At 38.8% G+C, this 15,674-nt stretch overlaps 1 protein-coding gene across 1 annotated transcript; it reads left to right on the top strand.

The window, feature by feature from the left end:
- The first annotated feature begins 835 nt into the window (after positions 1 to 835).
- Positions 836 to 1,768, top strand: LOC100342967 (putative olfactory receptor 2B3). Its single transcript, XM_008262423.2, has one exon. The coding sequence runs from the start codon at positions 836 to 838 to the stop codon at positions 1,766 to 1,768; it is 933 nt and encodes a 310-aa protein (XP_008260645.2).
- Positions 1,769 to 15,674: the final 13,906 nt, after the last annotated feature.

Here is a 15,674-nt window from a genome sequence, read left to right as displayed (position 1 = left end):
GACAAAGATGCTACCAAAACAGTCAGATTTATTTAGATTTATTATAGATTTAGAAACTCTTATAATTTCTTTACTCTTCAGCATTCTTAGCCTAACTTAAATGTAATTTGACTAAGATATTATCTGTGATAAAATGTTTATTAATGTAGACTGGGTTTATTTTTAAAAAATATTTATTTATTTGAAAGACAGAGTTACAGAGAGAGAGGGAGAGATAGAGAGATCTTGCATCCACTGGTTCACTCCCCAGATGATTCATCCTCCTGGTGATCAAAACAAGTACAGCTAGGCCAGCCTGAAGCCAGTAGCCAGGAGTCTCTTCCAGCTGCCCCACATGGGTGGCAGGAGCCCAAGCCCTTGGGCCATCTTCCACTGCTTTTCCCAGGCCATTATAAGGGAGCTGGATCAGAAGTAGAGCAGTTGGGACTCAAACAGGCACCCCTTTAACTATTAAACCACATTGTCTGACACTCGGTGAGGTTTAGAAGAGAAAGATAAGTCAAAATATGTTGAGCACTTATAATTTTCAATGCTTCATAAGCATAAATTTATATAGTTACTGTCATTTTTAATGTAATGATTTACTTTAAAAATAGCTTAAACATAGCTAGTGGAAACAGGAACTATTTTATAACTGTTAGATGACCATATTGCATTTAACAAGTGTTCCATTTAATTGACTCTAAGTCCTATTAGGTAGTGAGGAATTCATTATAATTATTCTAAATTCAATTCAGTTCCAATAGGAGTATTTAATAAATATTTATATTGGCTGCTTTCCTATCATATATTTTTTCCTATCATATTTTTAGGAGTGAAAAATCAGTGAGTCATCATGAATTGGGCAAATGAGAGCACCCCAAAAGAATTTATACTACTTGGCTTCTCAGATAGACCCTGGCTACAAATGCCCCTTTTTGTGATCTTGCTAATATCATACACATTCACCATTTTTGGTAATGTGTCCATCATGATGGTGTGCATTCTGGATCCCAAACTTCATACTCCCATGTATTTCTTTCTCACTAATCTCTCCATCTTAGATCTCTGCTACACCACAACCACAGTCCCTCAGATGTTGGTGAACATTTGTCTCAACAAAAAGACCATCAGCTATGGTGGCTGTGTAGCCCAGCTCATCATCTTCCTGGCCTTGGGTGCTACTGAATGTCTCCTCCTGGCTGTCATGTCCTTTGACAGATTTGTGGCAATTTGCAGACCCCTGCACTATGTAGTCATCATGAATCGTTGGTTCTGCCTAAGAATGGCAGCCTTCTCATGGCTCACTGGTTTCAGCAACTCAGTGTTGCAGTCTACCTTGACCATTCACATGCCACGCTGTGGCCATCGGGAAGTGGACCACTTTTTCTGTGAGGTTCCTGCCCTTCTCAAGTTGTCATGTGCTGACACAAAACCCATTGAGGCTGAGCTCTTTTTCTTTATTGTATTAATTCTGCTAATCCCAGTGACATTCATCCTCATCTCATATGGCTTCATAGCTCAAGCAGTATTGAAAATCAAATCAGCAGAAGGACGGCGAAAAGCTTTTGGGACGTGCGGATCACACATGACTGTGGTGTCTCTCTTTTATGGAACAGCCATCTATATGTATTTACAACCACCATCATCCACCTCCAAAGACTGGGGAAAAATGATTTCCCTCTTCTATGGAATCATCACACCCATGTTGAACCCCCTCATCTACAGCCTTAGAAATAAAGATATGAAGGAGGCCTTCAAGAGGGTGATGTCAAGAATCTTTTTTTAAAGAAATAAGAAGTACTAATGTGATGAGGATTTTCTCTCTTTATCCTTGAAGATGACAACATTTGAAGTGATTTTTCGAGCTCTTGTGACTTCATTGAAATTCTTTTCATAGGAAATTCTTACTCTATACAGGAAGTAATGCTAATACCAAAGGGTATGTTTTACTTTTTTTAAAGTTAAACTGACAGCCGGAAGTCCACCAATGCACTCTGTTCCTTGAGGTAACTCATTTTAATTTCAGGGATTTGGCTGATTCACCTTCTCATTTATATACTATTTGTTCTAAATCATCTTGTTTATGTTGTAATGTAGGTATTTTGATATATTTATGATTAAACAACCTATGATCCTAAACCAAAATTCATTATTCAAAAACCAGTTGTTCAATAACTTTATACCCTCACATGTCTTGAAAAAAATTCTGTCGTATGCTTCCTTCCATAACTTCCATAACTACATGATCTAAACACATAGTCTGGCTCAAATTCAGCTGTCTTTAAACTAGCTAACTGCTTGTATTTCATTAAAAACCTGAAATGTCACCTGACTTTCATTTACAATTCTAACATTGCTCTTTTTTCTCCCTTTTATTGAGTTCCTTATTTGTCCCAACATCTGTCCTAGGGAGTGAAATTTCTGCTAATAGTAAAGTTAATTAGTTACAAGACATGTTAATGAGAATCTTTTTGTACAGTAACCTTAATTAGTTAATTATATGGGCAAGCATTTCATAAACAATTTAAATAGTTGAAAATTGAATGTATTTAACTATTTTTGTATTGTTGAATATTTGCATTACTTGTTTTGACTATTGTAAATACAATCACAAAGAATTCAACAGATAAGCATCTGTGTCTAATTGTCAGTTTATATTCTTGAAAATGGTAGTAATATCTCAAATCATAAAATTCTTTGAATATCTAAGAGTCAATACATATTGCCCAATTGCTTTACAAAAGTTTTGACATATTCCACATTCTCACAATAACTGTATATCACAAAAGAGAATATTTGCTTCATGAGTCGTTGAAAACTCAGAGCTTTCATCTGTTGAGACATTTCCATTTCAGAGGCAAAAATATTATCATCTTACTATTTTTCATTTCCTTGAGTATTTTTTAAAGTAGTATATTATTCATATGTCTGGCTCTTCAGCCAGATCCGAATGCCTTAAGGGCTGATTCTGAGGCCGGAGTGCTGTTCAGAACATCTGCTATTCTATGAGTCTGCTGTGTATCCTGCTTCCCATGTTGGATCTTTCTCTCCCTTTTTAATTCTGTCAGTTAGTATTAGCAGACACTAGTCTTTTTTTTAAATTTTTTTATTTTTATTTATTTATTTTCTTGACAGGCAGAGTGGACAGTGAGAGAGAGAGACAGACAGAGAGAAAGGTCTTCCTTTTGCTGTTGGTTCACCCTCCAATGGCCGCCGTGGCTGGTGCGCTGCGGCCAGCGCACCATGCTGATCCGAAGGCAGGAGCCAGGTGCTTCTCCTGGTCTCCCATGGGGTGCAGGGCCCAAGCACTTGGGCCATCCTTCACTGCACTCCCTGGCCACAGCAGAGAGCTGGCCTGGAAGAGGGGCAACCGGTACAGAATCCGGCGCCCCGGCCGGGACTAGAACCCGGTGTGCCGGCGCCGCAAGGTGGAGGATTAGCCTAGTGAGCCGTGGCGCCAGCCAGCAGACACTAGTCTTATTTATGTGATCCCTTCAACTCTTAGACCTATCAGTATGATCACTTGTGAACTGAAATTGATCACTTTGACTAGTGAGATGGCATTTCCCTTTTCCCTTCCATGTTGAATACAGTCCTCATTGCTTAATTTGATTTGCCAAGAAAATGTGAACATAAAATATGGGAGTCACTTACTGATGAGACTTTAAGATCTAGTGCACATTCTCCCAGGCTCTTTCCTTCTGCCAATCAAGACAATTTTCAGGTTGGGGGTCCTTAATTAGCCTGACATATAGACTGAATACAATGTGAAGTATAACTCCAAAGCTTGATAGACAATTAGCATGAGTGATAAATAAACCTTTATTACTTAAAGTCACTGGGAGTTTGGAGATTCTTATTACTAAATTATAATACAGCTAATCTTAACTGATATTAGAAATTGATAATAGGAGTTGGGTTCTAATGTTTACAATTATAAAATAGGAGATGCTGACATAACAGTAAGGTGACAGATGGTGAAAATAGATGCTAAAGATTGGAATAATAATGATCTATGCTATAAAGTATGCAATCATTTTTGGAACTATCACCTGCAATAATTTAGAAGGCTGATAGTGAAACCAATGAATATAAATCTAGATGAAGATATTAGATAACAATATATATTTGTTAATTTTTTGTACATTTGACAAGATTTCACTGAAAAAACTAAACTCAAAAAAATAACTCCCTATTTTCAAGTAGAAATGAAAGAAAATGGGAAGCATCCAGAAATTCAGGGCCTGTGGGGAGCAACTGGGAGCAACTCGGACTATACTAAGTTACTGGAATTAAGACTTATTCTATGCATCTGCTCTCCCACAATATGGCGCTGGGAGAGGAGGAAACAGCTTCTACACAGCTGCCTCCAGTTCAACCAATAAACTGTAGGACCTGCTCCTGATTGGAGGAGAGCAGCGTACTCAGCATGTGGGTAGCAGAGTTGGGATTGGTGGAAGAGGACTATAAAGGAGGAGAGAGACAACATGCACCAGGAACATCTATCTGAAGGAACACCTGTGCAGCCCCCGAGAGAGCCGGCCGGCGGTGTGCCGCTCCCCTGTGGAAGTGGGGAAAGTGGCAGGGGGCCCGCCCCTCCATGGAGGTGGAGGGACAGCAGCCAACCCGGGAAGAACCAGCAGCAAACCCGGGGAGGGCCGAGCAGACAAAAGAACAGCGCAGGGTCCTGTGTTGTTCCTCCACGAAGAGGGGGAGTGACAAGGGCCTTAATTGGCTAGAAAAGAAAAAAAAACCCTCCAAGGGGGACAGCTTGTGGTATAGTGGGCTAAGCTGCTGCTTTCAACACCAGCATCCCACATGGGCACTGGTTTGTGTCCCAGCTGCTCCACCTCTGATCCAACTCCCTGCTAATGGACTGGGAAGAGCAGAAGATGACCAAAGTTCTTAGACCACTGCCACCCATGTGAGAAACCCTGATGATGTTCCTTTTTCCTGGCTTCAGCTTGGCTCTCCCCTGACCCTTTTGGCCATCTCAGGGGTGAACCAATGGATGAAAGACCTCTCTGCCTCTCCCTCTCTCTCTCTGTAACTGTGACTTTCAAATAAATAGATACATCTTTTAAAAAAAAACTTCCCAGTTAGAGGTATTATATAAAATTGAGAGCATTGTTGGAATAAATCAATTAAAATATCTCTAGCAATTAGAATTTATTCAAGAATGTAGTCAATACACCTGTCATTAAACTTTCCTAGTGCATTAAAGTAGCACGTGATATATCCTTTTTTTTTTTTTTTTTTTTGACAGGCAGAGTGGACAGTGAGAGAGAGAGACAGAGAGAAAGGTCTTCCTTTTTTTCTGTTGGTTCACCCTCCAATGGCCGCCGTGGCCAGCGTGCTGCAGCCAGCGCACTGCGTTGATCCAAAGGTAGGAGCCAGGTGCTTCTCCTGGTCTCTCATGGGGTGCAGGGCCCAAGCACTTGGGCCATCCTCCACTGCATTCCCTGGCCACAGCAGAGAGCTGGCCTGGAAGAGGGGCAACCGGGACAGAATCCGGCGCCCTCACAGGGACTAGAACCTGGTATGCTGGCACCTCAGGCGGAGGATTAGCCTATTGAGCCATGGCGCCAGCCACGTGATATATCCTTTCAACTGAAATCAGTGGTTCAAGGAAGGGGAAAAGTAAAGATAATAAATTTATTGCACCAAAGACCAGTCGGCTAAATGAAATTACAAGTGAATATATAGAGACAGAATCACAACAATTGTGGATTTGGTCATTAGAATACAGAGCAAACTAACAGCGAATATACAAAAGTCTAAATTGTTGAAAGCATTATATCAAATAAAGTATCAACCTGGATTATAGAAGTTTCTGATTATGGCAAATTAATACTTGGACTCTCAATCTTCTTAAAGAAGGAATGGAATTGAAAAGCCTTGCATTTTGTCTATTATCCTATACAGAGATTGATACTGTGCATAATTCCAACAGCCCTCCAAAAGTGTAGAGCCCAAGGGTTATGAAGAATAATAGACAGAGAAGCTATTTCTAAAATGTAGAAGACAAAAACATTATTGAATCGCAGTTGAACTCCTCACAGTAACTGCTAACTGGTTTTGGGCATTTTCTGGGACTTCATGTTTACCTCTAAACTTCCTCATTTTGGTTGGAAGTGTTTATGCTTGTCATCTTGTTTCAGACCCATCTACTACATTTTGTGCATTTAGAGGAAAGATAACTTTTCTTTGTAGTTCATAGATTACTGAACCAAGAAAATTCAATTATAAACCTAACAAAAACACTAGGGGACATTAAGCAGGGCTCCTGAAATTTGGGTTGGGTCTTGCATCTAATTGGATGAAAACTTCTACTTGTCTCTTTCCAGAGGGATCAAATATACTTTTTGAAGACAGAAAAATAAATCAAATCTTTTATGTCTATAGGGGAAGACTAGTAGTCTTTAAGACTGTCCATAAATATTTCTCATTCTTTCTGGATATATGATATGAATATACTTCTTTCTATCTTTAAACTAAGTCTGTGACCATGAGTTCTGAGTCACAGTAATTGTTAAATATCCAGTAATATTTTTAAGGGCCATTCTGTGTATTGCAACATTTACATCCCTTCATCAGATAATCCAGGAAATCTTAAGTAGTGTATATTTGTACTCTTATGGAGACTAACATAGAAAAGAGTCACCAGCTACATTCAATGGATGTGAAACATGCAAAAAATAAAATTTTGTGTTGTTGAACTACAATAATTTGGGTCTTAATAACTGACATACCTTAATTGGTCATATTTCTTTTAAAATAATAATAATGTGTCTGTTTCTATGCCAGTACCATGCTGTTTCAGTTACAGTGGGTCTTTAGTACCTAGTGACCTTGGGTATTTTGATGCCTCTAGCTTTGTACTTTTTGGTCAAGATTACTTTGGATATTTGGGGACCTTTGTGCTTTCATGTGAATATTAGGATTTTTGTCTACTTCTGTGAAGATTATCATTGGTATTTTCATGAAGATTGTGCTGGATTGTGAATCATTTTGGAAGATATGGACATTTATTTTTTTGTTGTTTTTGTTGTTTGTTTTATTTTTTATTTTTTTAACTTTTATTTAATGAATATAAATTTCCAAAGTACGACTTATGGATTACAATGGCTTCCCCCCCATAACGTCCCTCCCACCCACAACCCTCCCCTTTCCCACTCCCTCTCCCCTTCCATTCACATCAAGATTCATTTTCAATTCTCTTTATATACAGAAGGTCAGTTTAGCATACATTAAGTAAAGATTTCAACAGTTTGCTCCCACACAGAAACATAAAGTGAAAAATAATAGATGATTTTTAAATGATGATGAAATCAGATCAGACCTATTGTCATGTTTAATCCCAGTGAGAGTCAAGTTGGGAATTGATAATTTCTTTTTTTTTTTTTTTTTTTTACAGAAGATCAGTTTAGTATACATTAGGTAAAGATTTCAACAGTTTGCACCCCCATAGAAACACAAAGTGAAATACACTGTTTGAGTACTCGTTATAGCATTAAATCTCAATGTACAGCACATTAAGAACAGAGATCCTACATGAGGAGTAAGTGCACAGTGCCTCCTGTTGATGACTTTACAAATTGACACTCCTGTCTATGGCATCAGTAATCTCCCTATGCTCCAATCATGAGTTTCCAAGGCTATGGAAGCCTTTTGAGTTCTCCGACTCTTATCTTGTTTAGACAAGGTCATAGTCAAAGTGGAGGTTCTCTCCTCCCTTCAGAGAAAGGTACCTCCTTCTTTGAAGACCTGTTCTTTCCACTGGGATCTCACTCACAGAGATCTTTCATTTAGGTTTTTTAGGTTTTTTTTTTTTTTTTTTTTTTTTGCCAGAGTGTCTTGGCTTTCCATGCCTGAGAAATTCTCATGGGTTTTTTAGCCACATCCAAATGCCTTAAGGGCTGATTCTGAGTCCAGAGTGCTATTTAGGACATCTGCCATTCTGTGAGTCTGCTGTGTATCCCGCGTCCCATTTTGGATTTTTCTCTCCTTTTTAATTCTATCAATTAGTATTATCAGACATTAGTCTTGTTTATGTGATCCCTTTGACTCTTAGACCTATCATTATGATCAATTATGAACTGAAACTGATCACTTTGACTAGTAAGATGGCATTGGTACATGCCACCTTGATGGCATTGAATTGGAATCCCCTGTTCTATTGAATTGTTCATTTCATTTTGATTTCTCTTCAATATTTCAATCTCATGTTCTATTAAATTTCTCATTTCATTTTAATTCCTTCTTAAGATTTCATTTTCATGAGATTTTCTGTCATGGCCTCCATGGATTTCAGTAGTTCATGCATTTGTTTTTGATTACTTCTAAATATTCTTATAAATTTTTTTAGTTCCATTTCTTGCATTTCTTCTATATCATCATCTTCATAATCTTCTATTGGAGTGTCATGTTCATTTGGGAGCATCACAATGTCTTCCTTGTTCTTTTTTTTTTCGGTTTTTGCATTTGTTGTTTGGCATTTGTGGAGATATTCTTTGGTTTCTTTTTTTCCCGCTGTGCTGGCTTTTCTCATTATATTACAACTCTAGATTAAGTGGACTGTCTGTTTTTGGTAAGTCTCTAGAGGCTTATGGTGGGTGTGGCCAGAGATTTCTGTTCAGTTCTTCAGGGTTAAGGGTGTGCCTAAGGTGACACATCCAGGTTTGGCATGATAAATCTTCTCTCCCTCTTTTTTTTTACTCAGAAGGGAAGTAATTCCACTCAGCTGAGCTCTTCTCCTTGATGGCATTCAGTGCCTGAGCGTTAGCCCCAGTGGGTATAATATTCATCTGCTCTGTCCCAAGGACCACACAAAGATTCTGTGCAGTCCTTAGTGTAAGCTCAGATTCCCCTGTGATGTCTTTCACTTGGCACCAGGGCCGTTGGAGCTTGTGGTGTCTCCCCCCAAGACTACTCACGTCTCAGCCACACCATGAGTTCTCCCACACACCCTTAGGTTTTTTTTCACAGTCTCAGTTCATAAGCTCCACACATTCACTAGATCTTATTCTCCTGTTATTTCTCCCCACCAGAATCAGGTTTTTTTGCTTGGCTGAGGGTGGGTGCAGCCCCAAGCTGGCACAGCTATTACATATATCCAAAATGGTGCCTGCTCTATTGGCTCATACACATTTGTAAGGTGAGTGGAGAAAGAATCGTGTCCATACCATCCCTTTTATTTTTTCTCTCCTCTAGTTATGCTAGTGTACTTTCCCCTATGGGGTTTCAAGCCTCATGCCCTCTAGGCTCTTCCTGTTGCTTTTCCATCAGTGTCTCAGGCTACTGCAGTCTCATCTCACCTTTCTTTCCAGCACTGGTTTGGAGGAGACTCTCAGCCGCAGATGGGTTCCCAAGCTGTGGGCACCTGTGCCCTCCACACAGATCCACTGTGTCTCTCTGGAAGAGTTTCCTCTGCCATTTTTTACCTAACTCTTCCCTGAGACTACACTATCTCCACTTTTATTAAACTATCTTTTTCTGGACTATCAGTGAGCTCCCTCCCTATTCCGCCATCATGGAACCTCTCCTGTTTTGTTTCTTTTTCAGATGCATTTGAAAGGCAGAGCAACAGAAAGCACACACACACATACACACATACACACAAAAGGTAGGAGGAGAGAATCTCCTGTCCACTGGCTCATTCCTTTATTTTTTATTAATATAAAGAGAACAGATCTCATGTATTTCATAGGTACAGTTCTAAGAAGATAACCATGCATTCCTCCTCCTCCTCCTTCCCTTAATATCCCCCGTTCTTTCCTCTTTTTTTTATTTTTGCAGACATAATTTCAATACAGTCTATAATCACAAGCTTAATTCACCACTAACCATAATATTCAACAAGTAAAAAATACAAAGACTACAGTTCCACAGTGCAGCAGTTAATATAGAATGCAAAAAATGAATAGGAATGAAAGGGAAATCTTGTTATTACCGGAGAAGCAAAGGGTCCTTGCCTTCGCGCAAGAAAGAATTGAGGCATGAGACAGAGAGTAGTGAAAATCATAGTAGCAAGGTTTATTATGGCAGGGACATCTGTAAGAACAGATGGGTACCTCTTCAGACAGAACCTGAGAAAGAGTGCCAAGTCCCTAAGTCTGGGGGAGAGCAAGGTTACATGGCTGAGTGGAGAGAATACACCTGGGCAGGCCAGGAGGGCAGCTCAGCAGAGAGCCAGAGGGCTGAGTGTGCAGTTTACATTTATGCTGGGTTTTTTAAGGGAGTGGGTCTTGTCTTCCCACCTCTTCTTCTTCTCCTCCTCCTAGAACAAAGGACTTTTTTGGATGTAAATATGAAAAATTCCTTTCTGAGTTTTCCCCCCGAAGTTATCAGAATGGGGGAAGCCTGGCTGGCATTGCCCTGGTTAAAGAAAGGTTATGATGGAGATTGTAGAATAGCAGGTGCAAACCTGAATCAGTGTGATGCTGATAGATTCTTCCCCGCACCAGATGATATCAGGACATGTATCCCTGTGACTTACAGAGCATTCACAGAGCCAGAGTGGCCAAACACATTGGGGTTATCATGCAGGTCCCTCGGTGTGCACACAACTCTGTGGAGAATAGCTCCAACAGTCCCAGTACCATAGCTGCAGGACTTGCAGGGTAACTCACCCTGGTCCCAAATGGATATCTCAAGTTATACTGGGGATTGTGCATTGGAAGGTGCTTGCCTAGAACAAAGGAATGCAGATAGTGCCCTTCCCAGACTCCTCACAGGGAAACAGAAGTGTCCCTGGGACTTAAGAACCCAATAGTCCCAGTCCTAAATATGCAGAATGCAATGGAGTCCATACCCAGGTCACCCCTGGAAAGTGCAAGTTACGCTGGAGATTATGGGCTGACAGCTACCAGCCTGAAAAAGATGTATGCATATAGGGCCCTCCAGGGTCCACTGTGAGTACAAATTACTCCAGAGATTCTATCACCAGCAGCCAAAGCCCCTGACAGAAGGGATTGTCCCCAGTTCCCACAGAGCATGCAAAGACCACAGCAATGCTTAAGCCCAGGCCACCTAGCATCCTGTGCTAAGACATGGAGAAAGAAGTTCCTTAAGTCTGGTCCTTGTGACTGTGTATTCCCTGCTGCTGACACTGAGCCTCAGGCACTTCCCTGGATCTCACAGGATAAGCATGACTCCTGGCCTTGTGCCCAAAAATCTCCACCTGCAGCATGCAGAGGGGCCTGTTGGTTGTCATATGAAGCAAGTGTCCTGACTCTGGCTCTGGCTTGGGCCAGGGTTTGAAGTCACTGAATTCTGTGGAATTCTGCTGTGGTTAGGACTGCTGGCCTATAGGGATGGCTGGGTTTGAAGAGCTACATTTTTCCCAGGAAGCTGGAGCTGGAAAAGAAGCTGCAGTGTGATTTTTTTCCCTCTCTTTGCTGACTTTCCACAGCCCAGTCTCAGTGCAATTATAGTTTTGGTCACTTCTTCACTGATTTTCTCTCAATCCTCTGAAAACCCAGTCCTTTCTTTGTTGTTGTAGTTCTGCTCTGCAGCTGAGCCAAGTTCAAGGCCTCTCTATTCAGATTCACATAGATCAAAGATTCCATTTTAAGTATCACTGATTTCTTCTCTTTGGAAAGACCACTTTCTTCTCTAATAAAATTATATTTGTGCCCTTTAATTGCTAATTTGAGAAATAGTTAAATATTATGTGAAATATTCTAATTAGATGGAGATATTCAAAGAATTATCATTTAAATCCCATTTAAATCTTCAAATTAACTCTGCTGTAATTGTTTTCTATTTATTTACTTAACCAATTGTATAGTTAGTCTATCAAATCTACAGAGTGAGCCTCCCAGGACCTAGCTATGATGGCTATATCTATACTAAACGTGCATAGACCTTTTTCTTGCCATTATTCTTTAAACTATACAATGTAACAACTTACTAAAAGTATTTCCATTGTATTTGATATTGTATGTAATCCAGGAATGGTTTGCAACATTCAGGAATACTAGGTTATGCTCTTATATAAACACTACAGTATTTTCTGTGAGGGGCTTGATAACCAACAGCTTTTGGTATTTGTGAGGTTCTTAGAACAATTTCCTATGAATACCATGGGATGATTGTGTCCTTTTAAAATTACCACAAAAATGTCAGCATATAGAATGAGTTTATTTTAAAATACACCTATTAAAGAAAAGACCTGTTTCTGATCTCAGTTCAGTGGCTAACTAATTGTTCATTAGAAGAAAATAAAAAAAAATCTGTACCAAGGAACTTTCTCTGCTAACTCATCTGGGATATAAATAAGTGGCCTGTTGGAAAACAATGCCCAAGAGGTCTCAGGACTAGCATATAAATAATCTATGCACAAAGTATCCTTGGCATTTTCTACCCTTGTCTTCCTAATCTAAGCCCTTTTCTCTTTGGCACCCTGTATCAACTGAAAAGCTAGGACTTTTGGAGGTAATTCCTAAATATTCATAAGATACTATAGATACTATAGTAAGTTTGAAAAATGGAAGTGTTTTGCCTCGCAATTCCTTGTTATCAAAATAAGGTAAGTAAAAAAAAACACACTTACTAGTAAAATGCATTCTTAGGGAGGTTGGAATATGTGTAGATCATTGTGGCTAACATAAAAAGAGAGCATTTCATTTAATTTTTTAGACTTTTGAAAGAATTCAGTGGATCCAGAAACAATTGCATTGGTCTTTGTAATTTATATCTCTTTCAGTCTCTTACTTAAATCGAAGTTGAAACAATTTAAATTACAATACACATTGTGTCAAACATATATTAAAGACCTCAATGATGTAGCAAGGGTACTCAATCATTGGACTGTATCTCACAAGTCATTTTTATATATATAATTAAAATTTTACAGATTAATATCTGTTTCATTGTTATCTTTTATCAGATAAAATATGTTTATGTCTTCTTATGCTCTTCTATCATACATAAAGCTTTAAGGAGGTGTTAAATAAATACAATCTGTAATGATAATGAAGTGTGAATAAGATGCACTAAATTGCAAAAGTGAGTAGAGATACACAAGGGATGGTATCCATTAAGAGAGTCACCTACTTTGCTAAAATGACTTTAAACAATTATGGACAAATATATCCCTGTGAAGTGAAACAGTGATGAAAAATCACTGGGAAGCAGAAGATCTAAAAGTCACAGAATCCAAGAGCTGAAAGTAATGAATTATTGTACAGAAGACAAGGAAAAGATGAGAGATCTGAGGATAGAATTATAGAATCTACCCTTCAGAGTGAATCACATTGATTAGTTATACCTGTTGTGTTTTCCAAGTGTTGGACTGAGCTCCTGCACTAGGCTTCAACAGATCAGAACAAACAGACTACAAACTGTAGTCACTCCACTGCATGATGCATAATCAAACTTAAGTGCTAAAGAAGCAGATAGATCCCTTAACAAACCAGTATTTCCTGAAAACAGGAAAGTTTTATCTGCCTGACTCAGCATAATGAAGACATCCTTCAGCTTTAATCCTTATGAAAAAATAATCTGGTATAACCTTGATGTTAAACAATGAATATTTTTCTATTATTCTGTTTCCTTGTTCCCACTTACAAAACCCATTGTTCTGTTTTAGCCTAGAGGAAGCTTTCCTACTTTATAGGATGATGTGTCCCTTATTAATTAATTATAAATACAAGCCACTTAGCTCTATAACTACATGTGTTGTAATCTGTCTGTTGACTGGTATGATCACCACTCCCTAAACAAAACTACAGTTAATAAGATAAATTATATAAATAAAATTACAGCTAATACAAATCTAATAAAATTACTGAAAGTACACTGGAGTGATTATGGAGCAGCAGATACAATTAAATAAGGACTGTGGCCTGGGCTTTCCCCAGCTTCTCACAGGTTGTTTTCCAGAGCGCTGGCTGCCCCTCAGCGCCCTGCACCACCCTGAGTGGCTGTGAGTCTCATTCCATAGCCAGATTTCTGAATGTAAATAGGAAATTCACCACAGACTTTTTGGTTTGTGGAGGGGTTTGGGCTGAGTTTTTGGCTTTTATTTCAGCCAGACATGTCTGTTTTTGTTTCTTTTTAAAGGGTAAGTGATCTGTGTATATGATCCTCTTTTAAATACAAATGTTTAAAGGCATTTATGTGTTTCTGGAACTGACTTCCAAGGCAGACCCTACTTCCACCCTCCTCTTTTCCTCTGTTTGATACTCTCCTATTCGTTCTAATAAATGGTCGCTTTTCAAAAAATAAATATATATGGAAAAATTCATGGAGGATCAAATAACAAAATACTTTTTTAATAAACTGAAGAATGTTCTATTTTAGAAAAATATAAAATAGGCATATAATGATGCTAAACTAGGAGACAGTATGTTTCTAATAGTGTGATTATTTAATAATGTGAATAGAATATAAATTTAGAAGATTTTAGATTTAACAATCCAATTAATTCATACCATGATGATTTCATATCCCATCTACAACATAGAATTTTCACCTTAACAACAACCTTGGCCAAAATGTGTTTGTAAATTCAGTGTACTCATAAGACATTTTAAATAATGTCAGTGCTAAAGAAGGAATAGGGCCACACTCATCCAGGAAACCTCCCTAGAATACAAATCATTTCTTTGGGATCTTGAAACTCTAAATTTCATCTTGATATGTCACTACTCCATTTAAAGCATTCTTTCCTTTCTGGTATTTAAAACTTCACTTGTTACTAGCAGACTATAGGAACAAATGATTGTGTCCTACATGGACACAATATTTTGTGGTTACTACATTACCTAATAGGTATAAAAAGTTTTAATGTATTGCATATACTAAAGATTTGTTGAAATTATTAATGTTATATCATTGGGATTGCATACTTCTGGATGAGGATAGCATATAACTGAAGAAAAGCATCCACATCTTAGTTATGAGTAGCTTCAGGAAATAGAGTATGTGAGAACTTTTCTTTGTAACCTGAAGAATGTTATATGGTACTAATCAGCCACTAACTGGATGGTATAATAACTCAGAATTTTGTCACTGTGATGCCATCTTAACTTCTTATCTGAATATACCACATCTTACATAACATTGTGGATTTGATGAAACACATATTTTTTTTTTTTGGACAGGCAGAGTTGGCAGTAAGAGAGAGAGAGACAGAGAGAAAGGTCTTCTTTCCATTGGTTCACCCCACAAATGGCCGCTAAGGCTGGCGCTGTGCCGATCCGAAGCCAGGAGCCAGGTGCTTCCTCCTGGTCTCCCATGTGGGTGCAGGGCCCAAGCACTTGGGCCATCCTTCACTGCCTTCCCAGGCCACAGCAGAGAGCTGGCCTCGAAGAGGAGCAACCGGGACAGAATTTGGCGCCCCAACCTGGACTAGAACCTGGAGTACCAGTGCTGCAGGCGGAGGATTAGCCTAGTGAGCCGTGGCGCCAGCCTGATGAAACACATTTAACTACTAAAGGAAAATAATATCAACAAAACATCAATATTTACATTATCTTTATCAAATGAAACTTTATCCCATTACTTGACTTTGTTGTTTCAATGTAACTTTTAGCTGAAAAACAGAGGAATATACCCTGAAAATATTAAATAACTTGTGAATCTGAATAAGTCTGTTGGCATGAATTGGAATATTGTCTTTTCTCCTGACATCAGTTACCTGAAGTTCAACAATGCATATGACACTATATACAATTACTGAGTCA

The sequence above is a fragment of the Oryctolagus cuniculus genome, chromosome 5, assembly GCF_964237555.1.
Source record: "Oryctolagus cuniculus chromosome 5, mOryCun1.1, whole genome shotgun sequence".
In the NCBI taxonomy this organism is placed as follows: domain Eukaryota; kingdom Metazoa; phylum Chordata; class Mammalia; order Lagomorpha; family Leporidae; genus Oryctolagus; species Oryctolagus cuniculus.
This window is presented reverse-complemented; position numbering and strand designations above follow the sequence as displayed.